At 37.4% G+C, this 10093-nt stretch overlaps 1 protein-coding gene across 2 annotated transcripts in view; it reads left to right on the forward strand.

Annotated features, from left to right (window-relative positions):
• Positions 1 to 10093, forward strand: part of LOC111140851 (zinc finger RNA binding protein) — an 87425-nt gene that overhangs the window by 20885 nt on the left and 56447 nt on the right. For both annotated transcript variants that reach the window (XM_022493069.1, XM_022493070.1), the window contains 3 exons: positions 628 to 910; positions 3177 to 3321; positions 5926 to 6144. In XM_022493069.1, coding sequence (XP_022348777.1) covers positions 628 to 910; positions 3177 to 3321; positions 5926 to 6144 — 647 coding nt within the window. The remainder of the gene's footprint in view (positions 1 to 627; positions 911 to 3176; positions 3322 to 5925; positions 6145 to 10093) is intronic.

Here is a 10093-nt window from a genome sequence, read left to right on the forward strand (position 1 = left end):
TGCGCTCTAGGATATGTAACAGCATCACTGGCTTCCACCCACTAGATGCCAGTAGCACACACTACCACCTCCTCTGCAGTTTGACCATCAAAAATATCTCCAGACATGCCAGATGTCCCTGGAGGGCAAAACTCCCCCAGTTGAGAACTACGATCCTAGAGTATCAGAAGTATTTAAGTCAACTGGGTAATAGTTTCTGCTTCAAATGTTTTCTACAGTTGGAGTTAGAATTCAGTATTTTTAACATGATTTCTTTGTAGAGATTTTTTTTAAACTGTAGAACATAATAAAGAACTCTACAAGCAACAAATACTTTTTTAAATTCCTAGTTTCATCAAGTTTTCTTTTCTTCCTACTACTGCTTTTTATCCCAGTTTGTCATCCCTGCTTTGTAATATGGTCCATGATTTTAAGCATAGTATGTGTGACTGTCTAATGCATTAAGATTAAGGAATAAAAATTATACAACAGTAACAAATATGGTATTGACTAGGCTTATTGTGTTCAAATACTTGGTGTTTCATAGTCGATAATTAAATTTCTAAAAAAATGTGCTTTTTATTGTATTAAACTCTTAGATTTTAAAATTAAATTGTATTGTGTTTATTCTTCTACTCCACAATATAGCCAGCAGCCAGCTTCGGGTGTAGCCTACTCTCATCCAACTACAGTTGCTAGCTACACTGTCCATCAGGCTCCAGTAGCTGCTCACACAGTTACTGCTGCCTATGCACCAGCAGCCGCCACAGTCGCAGTTGCCAGGCCTGCTCCAGTAGCTGTTGCAGCTGCTGCAACAGCTGCTGCTTATGGAGGCTACCCCACTGCACATACAGCAACTGACTATGGTTATACCCAGAGACAACAGGAAGCACCACCACCACCACCCCCAGCTACTACACAGAACTACCAGGTAAGAAAACTACTGGTTTCAGTAGCCTTAACACGCAGCCTTCACAGACCCCAGTGTATGATAATAATGTCCAAGCCAGTGCTTGTCAAACTTGGGTCTTCCAAACTATACCTCAGATGATAGAAATGAATGTGTATTCTTAGGTAATTTAGGGGCATAGTCCAAGAATTAAGTTCCCTTGCAGTGAGTTTTTATTAATAATTCCCCAGAGTGCATTCCAGTCCATTTTATATCTATGTCTACTTTAATTAGAAGTAATTTGCTTTAATTACTGGTTAAATATTTAACCAGGGTTTCCAGAAAAATGAAGACATAGGGAAAATGCTCCTTGTTTGTACTATGGCAGTATTCCTCTGTCTCCTGTTTTGAGAACCATGAGCCTAAACTATATGGGCCAAACAATTATATAGTGTCTTTTTGGTACTTTATAAGGGCAGAAATTCTGTTCCCTGCACATTCTTCCTCTCAAAGTCATCTTTCTTCATATGTAACAGAAATTGATGCTGCTCTTGTATCCTGTAGTTGCTTTTGGTTCTGTCTTATTTGGGACATGAAGATCTAATTCCCTTTTATAGTACTATGTTTATTATGGTACTAAATTACTAATTTAAATTTGATTCTAATCCTTTATTTTTCTTTTAAGATATATTTATTTATTTGAGAGAGAACATGCAGGAGGTAGGGGTGAGGGAGGGAGAGAATCTCAAGCAGACTCCCTACTGAGTGCAGACCCCGATGCAGGGCTCAGTCTCCTGACCCTAGATCATGATCTGAGCCAAAATCAAGAGTCAGACACTTAACCGACTGAGCCATCTAGGCTCCCCTGGTTCTAATCCTTTAATAACCTGTTTTCTTTTTGTTTGCTTTAGGATCTTCTGAACTTTGCCTAGTTTTTCTATTTTCTTTCTAACGTGTATGAGTTTATTTTGTTAAGTAATGAATTGACATATAAATTATAATATTAGTATTTTTTATTAATATTTGGCAAGCTGTGGGGCATCTGAGTGGCTCAGCTGGCTGTGTTTAACTCTTGATTTCAGCTTGGGTCGTGATCTGGGGTCATGGGATGAGCCCCACAGTGGGCTCTCTGCTCTTAGTGGGGAGTCTGCTTGAGATTCTCTCTCTCTCTCTCTCTCTCCCTTGCTGCTCCTCCCTGTGCTCTCTCTCTAAAAATAAGTAAATAAACTTTAATTTTAAAAATGTGCAGGTTACTAAACTCAGAATTCCTTTTGCCATGTGTGATTGTTTTCATTATGTCCAGAGATGAAATGTAATAAATTCCATTGTTTTTAATAAGGTTAATGAAGCCCATCATTCTCTGGGCCTGGCCTACTTCTTCAGCCTCCACCTACATACCTTCTCATCCCTCCTCACTTTGTTTAGTGCCAGAATTTACCCAGCTCACCTTGATCCTCACTGTCTTGGAGATTTATATATAGTGTTCCTTCTGCCTGGAACCTATGTTCCCCTTTCCTTTCCCTGATCCGGAAGTTTCTATCCATTATGTTAATGATAGTGGTAAATAGGGACACCTAGGTGGCTCAGTTGTTAAGCGTCCAGGTCTTAATCTCAGCTCAGGTCTTGATCTCAGGGTCATGAGTTCAGGCCCTGCATTGGGCTCTATGCTGGGCATGGAGCCTTTAAAAAAAAAAGAATAAGTTGTTAATAATAATAGTAGTAGTAAATAAAGAAGAATGAAAAGAAAGCTGGAATAGTCACAAAGCTTAGAACACACAGGTGGTCTTTACAGTGAGATCCAATTTTAAAGCAAAACTGCTATGAATTTCTTAATAGAATTTTTTTTTTAAGTTTTATTTTTTTGAGTGTGAGAGACACAGTGAGGGAGCAAGCAGGGGGAAGGGTGAGGGAGAGTGAATCCTCAAGCAGACTCCCTATCAAGAATGCAACACCAGACTTGATCCCAGGACCCTCAGATCATGACCCGAGCCTAAATCAAGACTACCGCTTAACCAACAGAGCCACGCAGATGCCCCCTTTCTTAATAGGATTTTAAAGATAAGCATTATTTTGAAATGTTTCAATGATTTTTTTTTCCCCTGATGTGGAAGTTAAATAAACATGCTGCTTGAAATGGTTTTGACCTTATTTTCAAAGTCCAAAAATAGATGCCCTTTGTTTTGAATTTGACTCTTAAACATAGGTCTATAGTTAGTTTTTTGTTTTCCTTTATTACACTTTATAGAGTTAGGGATTTTTTCCTACCACTTCACTTATGGCAAGATCTTCTTTCATTCCCTTTCTTTAGGACTCGTACTCCTATGTAAGATCCACCGCTCCTGCTGTAGCGTATGACAGTAAGCAGTACTACCAACAACCAGCGGCCACTGCTGCTGCTGTGGCCGCTGCTGCCCAGCCTCAGCCTTCTGTTGCCGAAACCTACTATCAGACAGGTGGGTTTTATTAGCATACGCAGTTTCATCGAAAACTGCTGAAATACATTATTCAGTGTGCTTCATGAAAATACCCTTTTGAGTCCACCTAAGCTATTTTGTTACATTACCTCAAGAAGCAAATTCAAGCCATGTCCTTCTCTTCTTCTGCTATGTGCTTTGAGTACCGAAGAGGGAGGGGGCCATGAGGGCAAATCATAGTCATGCTCTTCTCGCCCAGAAATGTATTTTTGTTCCTGGTCTTCAGCTTTACAGTTCTCTTTCTGCTATGCAATAAGCTGTACAATAGGAGTTGTGGTGATAACTTCTGGCCACATCCTTAGCTTTGCCAGAAATGCCCAGAACATACTGCTTGATTGCCTTTGTGTAACCAGTGGAAACCCTTTGTGGGCCCTTATTTTTAATTCATCTTTCTCTGATCAGTAGTGACAGTTGCTTCTGTTTCCAGCCTCTGATATTACAGTAAATGTAATGGTTCAAATACAGGAAATACTTTGTTTTCAAGGAAGCCTACGTATTTGTAGTCTTTATTTCTTTTTTCTTTTTTTAAAGATTTTATTTATTTGACAACGAGAGAGAGAACACGTGTGTGTGCACAAGCAGGGGGAGTGGCAGGGAGAGGGAGAAGCAGACTCCCAGCTGAGCAGGGGCCCAATGTGGAGCTCCATCTGAGGACTCCAGGAATATGACCTGAGTTGAAGGCAGAGGTTTAACCTACTGAGCCACTCAGGCACCCCAGGATTTATTTATTTTGCAGAGCTCATGTGAGCAGCAGGGAGGGGCAAAGGGAAAGAATCTCAGTCAAGAATTGGATGCTTGGGACGCCTGGGTGGCTCAGTTGGTTGGACGACTGCCTTCGGCTCAGGTCGTGATCCCGGAGTCCTAGGATCGAGTTCCGCATCGGGCTCCCAGCTCCATGGGGAGTCTGCTTCTCCCTCTGACCTTCTCCTTGCTCATGCTCTCTCTCACTGTCTCTCTCTCAAATAAATAAATAAAATCTTTACAAAAAAAATTAAAAAAAAAAAAAAAAGAATTGGATGCTTAACTAACTGAGCCACGCAAGCACCCTTTGTAGTCTTTAAAAGATGGATTTTTTGATAGAGATTCTGCTGAGAACTTCTAAAACAAAGCTGAGTTCAGAGAAGTAGACAGTTTCTTTATTTTAGTTAATTTTTGAAGGACCATGGGACTGTGGGTAGAGCCTTCGATTAGGAAAGAATCAGACTGGCTTCTAGTACTGGCTTTACCACTAATGTGGGTGAGGGATTTTTACTCTTTTCATCTCTGTTCTCTTATTTGTAAATGAGGTAGTTGACTCTGGGGTACTTCTAAGATTTCTCTGAGTCCCATAAAAGTGATAGAAAAATATTTTGAATTATAATGATCAGCTTTTCTATAGTTTCTTTTCTAATAATTTGTGGGTACACTGATCTGTAGCGAACTTCCTGGTTAATTATCAAAGTTAGATTGTGTTAAAGAGTCAGAAGAGTCTTGATTTAGTCTTAGCTCTAATGTTGACTATGTGCCTTGTAAGCCATTTAGCTCTTAAACATTAGTTTCCTTTTGTAAAATGTCCTCATCTGTGTGTTGTGTGGATCAGGTTTTATAATTGTAGATAACAGTTTTATAAACTGTTATGTGCTATTTATTTAAGGTGCCTTAACTAAGCATAAAGTGATTTGTATGCTTTAGTGATCATTAATAAGATTAATTATTAATTTAGGGCTTGATAATAACGGTTCATAAGCTTCTTAAAGCATACATTTATTTTGAATATGGTCAAAGGTAGCGAAATGTAAATGGTGGCCATTTTTTTTTTAAGATTTTTTTTTTTTTTTTTTTTTAATTTATTTATTTGACAGAGTGATCACAAGTAGTCAGAGAGGCAGGCGGGCAGGGGGGGATGGCTGGGAAGCAGGCTCCCTGCTGAGCAGAGAGCCCAATGCAGGGCCTGATCCCAGGACCCTGGAATCATGACCTGAACCGAAGACAGAGGCTTTAACCCACTGAGCCACCCAGGCGCCCCAATGGTAGCCATTTAAAAACAGCTGCACTCAAGCTATTGATATTTGAAGAATTAAGTCAGTGGCACTTTGTGAGTTGGAATTAGACTGACATTCACCATAGAGGAATTAATAAAAGGCAATGAATGGTATATGAACACATCCGATATAATTAAACTTTGAAATTTTTACTGTGAATTGAAATCACATTTGAGGCTCTTTATTCTGTTCACAATATTAAGCATAACCCTCAGGTTAAACTAACTGACTCAATACACACACACATACACACACCCCTTTACCTAAAAAACTTTATTAGTACCTGTTTTAAGTGGCACTGCTATTACAGGTAGTTGTAAATTTGGACAAAAATGCCATTTTGGAAATACATGGAAAGCATCTGGGAAGGGATGATAAATGAATTTATGTAAAGGTTATATTTTACTCAGTTTGTAATAAAAATTTCAAACCTTTGCCAGGAAGAAATTGCTAGCATCAAATTTATAGTTGGTGTTTATACTTTTCTAATTTTCAAGAATATTGGTACAATAACTGTTAAGGTTCACCTTTCTCATTTTCTGAAATCTCTTTTCCATTTTAGCCCCCAAAGCGGGTTATAGCCAAGGTGCAACTCAGTATACACAAGCCCAGCAGACTCGACAAGTGACAGCCATAAAACCAGCCACACCAAGTCCAGCTACCACTACTTTCTCCATTTATCCTGTATCTTCCACCGTACAGCCAGTAGCAGCTGCTGCTACTGTGGTGCCATCCTACACCCAGAGTGCTACTTACAGTACCACGGCAGTTACTTATTCTGGTAAGACGGATAAACTGTGTTTAAATGAGTAAACAAAATTAGAAACTATCTTGATGTTCTGTGGAATAATCTTAGTCCCAGTAGCAAGAATTGAATTAATTGATAGGTGTCGATATATATGTATAATGTGACAAATGGACCATAATAAGTTGTGTTTTGGGGCTTTTTGTTTTTTTAAGCCAGGAGATCATTAACAATGTAAAATTCTCTTTGGGCATTTGAAAGCCAGCCATGAGTCCTGGCCTAGCATTGCAGTTAGAAAAAATAACACCTAGTATTTTACAGGGTCATTTTTTTTCTGACTTTTCCAAATGAATTTGAAAATTTCAGGTTAACATTCAAGGACTAACACTGACAAATTGTATTGTTTATTTCAGCCACCAGGGAACTATTTATTATCAGGAATAAATCTTGAAAATATTGGGTAGCCTTTGTAAATATCCATAAGATTGTTATATAACATACGTCTCTTGGAAGGACAGAATAGCTCTATTTTCTTAAATAATTATATGTTTATTTTATTAAGGAAATTACGTATTTCCTTAATCATTATATTAAGAGAAATATCACTAAAATCTTCCTATGTCCACTGTTTTTGCTAATTTCTAGCTAAAGTATTTTGTATTATTTCAGTGATTAAAATCACATGTTGCTTTTTTTGTAGACATGTAACCTTGTACTTCTGTATGGTTTATTTTGTTATGCATTTTATTTATCTTTCTGTACCTTGTCTTGTTCTGTGGAGGATTTAAGGCAGTATGGGCAGTTTTAGTTATTTCATCCAGTTTGCTTGTTAAAAGCCTACTACTGAATAAAAATTTTGTTGTTGTTTTTTCAGAGTTTGTTTGCTTTGAGAGAGTATGCAGGCGTGTGCTTAAGCAGGGGAGGCGAGGGAGAGAGACCACACCCAGCATAGAGCCCAACACGGGACTTGATCCCATGACCCAGAGACAGCAACCTAAGCCAAAATAAAGTCACACGCTTAATGTGGCCACCCAGGTGCCCTGTTTTTCAGAGATTTTTATTTCTTATCCTATGCTAAATTCTTGTGCTGGGTGCTAGGGATATGGTGATGAATTAGGCTGACCTGGAGTATTTAGGAACAAGTTTTTTGTGGCTGGAATCTAGGATATATGGGGTAAATATCAAGAGATAAGGCTGGAAATGTCATGTAAAAAGCCTTGCAGGGTCTGTTAGGGTGTCTATCTCTATCTTGAGGGCAAAAGGGTGCCAAAAGGAGCAGTGGGGACAGATTTATAAGTTAAACCATGCAGAAATGAATTGGGAGTGAGGAGAGGTTGTTATTCCTAGATCTGTCATTCAGGATTGACCAGATACAACTTTTCTGGCCCTCTTTATCTCTGACTAATTTTTATTTATATCTGATTAATCAGTTATAACTCTAAGTGGAATAATTTTAGTGAGCTCTGACTGGACACATTTTTTTTTTTTTATGTCCACATTCAACAAAATAAGGAGTACAACAGTATCCTTTCCTGTTACTGCTTCTGTCTTCCATGTTGTCCTGTCTTTTCTGTCTCTCTTCCTTTGTCTCAGTTGCTTGGATATATCTTACACAGGATGAAGTTAATTATTTTTATTTATTGCTATATTATGTGAATAATACATCATTTAAAACTAGAAACTATAGATAAAAAAGAAAACATTTAAATCACAGGACATGTACCCCTAGATGCCAATTGCCATTTACATTTTGGTGCATGTCTTTCTCGTTTTCCTCATGGAAATATTCATATGCAGTATATACTTTTTTTTTTCCTTAAATAAAAGTGAATTTGGCCAACACATACTATTTTGTTAGTTGCTTTTTTCTGATTGTGAATATTTGTGCCTGTCACTAAGTATGAGATACATCATTCTTCTGATTTATGTTTTTCCCCAACTTCTTTTAGAGAACTTTAATTCTGCAGAAAATTCAAAAAAATAGTGTAAAGTTTGTATACCATTTACTTAGATTTACCTATTAATATTTTGTCATATTTGCTTTATCTCTTGAAACATTTCAAATGGGTCAGCATTATAAGTTGCAGATGACCTGGTGCTTTGCCTAGAATTCTTCAGCCTATATTTCCTAAGAATAAGAGTATTCTGTTACATAACCACATGCAAATATCATTAAAAGGAATTGAACATGAATTTATCTAATTTTTTTAGTTGTCCACAAGTGTTTTTTATGGCTGAGCTTTCTGTGTTTGGTGTGTTTTTGTTTTGTTTTAAATTCAGGTTCTGGGGCACCTGGGTGGCTCAGTGGGTTAAGCCGCTGCCTTCGGCTCAGGTCATGATCTCAGGGTCCTGGGATCGAGTCCCTCGTCGGGCTCTCTGCTCAGCAGGGAGCCTGCTTCTCTCTCTCTCTCTGCCTGCCTCTCTGTCTACTTGTGATCTCTGTCTGTCAAATAAATAAATAAAATCTTTTTTAAAAAAAAAAAAAATAAATTCAGGTTCTAATCAAGGATTGTGGATTATACTTGGTTGTCATATCTTGTTAGTTTCAGTTTTCTTTAATGTAGAATAATCTCCTGTTTTTATCTTGTCTCCTGACCTTGACATTTTTTAAGAGTTCAGGCCAGTTGTCCTATAAAATCCACAATCTAGATTTATCTACTTTCTTTATGCTTAGATTTTGTCAGCTTTTTAATCAATAAAACTACCTAAGTGAGCTTTAGCATTTCATCACATCAGGAGCACATAAGTAATGCTATAAATTCCTTATTGATGGCAGGTATAATCACTTATTAAAGTGGTGACTACCAGATCTCTCCATTTTAAGGATACCTTTTCCCCTTTGTACCTATCCAAATAGTCTATGGGCTTGTTATCCAAACTACTTTTGACTATTGTGTTGGATCCTTTGAAAGTCTCTTAAATGAATCAAATTCTACAGTGATGGATATAAAATCTTTTTACATTGATTCTCAGCATTCTTCTCTAAGGAGGCGTCACCTCTTTTTAGCATTACTATGGACTCAGTATTTTTTGATCAGTGTGGTATAATCCATTACTTTCATTTTTCTTTTTGAGGCACATACTTTCTCAATTTTGGCCAATGAGATCCTTTACAAACTGGCTCCTGAGCCTTTTGGACTTGGCATCATTATTTTTTGAGCACTTTTTCCTTTTTTTCTTCCATAGTAGGACATTACTGATAGACTTAAAGCATTTCATGACTAAAACTCACAGCCATTTCACAAAGGAGCTGCGTTTTCTAATATGGTATTTAGAAGTCAGAATTTATACTTAGAAATACATAGTTTTTAATGGCTGCATAATATTTTATTGTTTGGTTGTACTATATAGATTTTAAAGTTTCTTTCTTGGGATGCTAAGTTTCATATTATGGAAAAACTAGAAACAACAGTGGGTAAAATAATCCTTGTATGAAAAGATTTGTAAATTTGCCAGTTGTTTAAATTCCTGGAAATTGCCAGTATGTCAAACAGTGTGCACTTTTAAAAAAAAAAGTGATACGTGGTGTGAAATTGCCATCCGAAAAAATCATTGTTAGGACTTCTGAGTTCTGTATGTGCAATTTTATATTAGCTACAACTTAGGTCAGCTGTTTTTTTCATCTCATTAAACTTAGTTCTAGAATCTCAGTACCTGCTAAATGGTGGCTTATAACATGCTGAATTTACTACTGAAATGGTAGGTTTTTGTTTCTGATATTGTACATTGTATTTAAAAATAATATTTCAACTTAATTTGTAACTTACTAATTGATAAGGATTTTTTTTTTAAGATTTTATTTATTTATTTGACAGACAGAGATCACAAGCAGGCAGAGAGAGAGGAGGAAGCAGGCTCCTTGCTGAGCAGAGAGCCCGATGTGGGGATCGATCCCAGGACCCTGAGATCACGACCTGAGCCGAAGGCAGCGACTTAACTTAACCACTGAGCCACCCAGGCGTCCCAGGATTTTTTTTTTTTTTTT

The sequence above is a fragment of the Enhydra lutris genome, unplaced genomic scaffold (genome assembly GCF_002288905.1).
Source record: "Enhydra lutris kenyoni isolate GAN:26980312 unplaced genomic scaffold, ASM228890v2 scaffoldscaffold5, whole genome shotgun sequence".
Classification (NCBI taxonomy): Eukaryota; Metazoa; Chordata; class Mammalia; order Carnivora; family Mustelidae; genus Enhydra; species Enhydra lutris.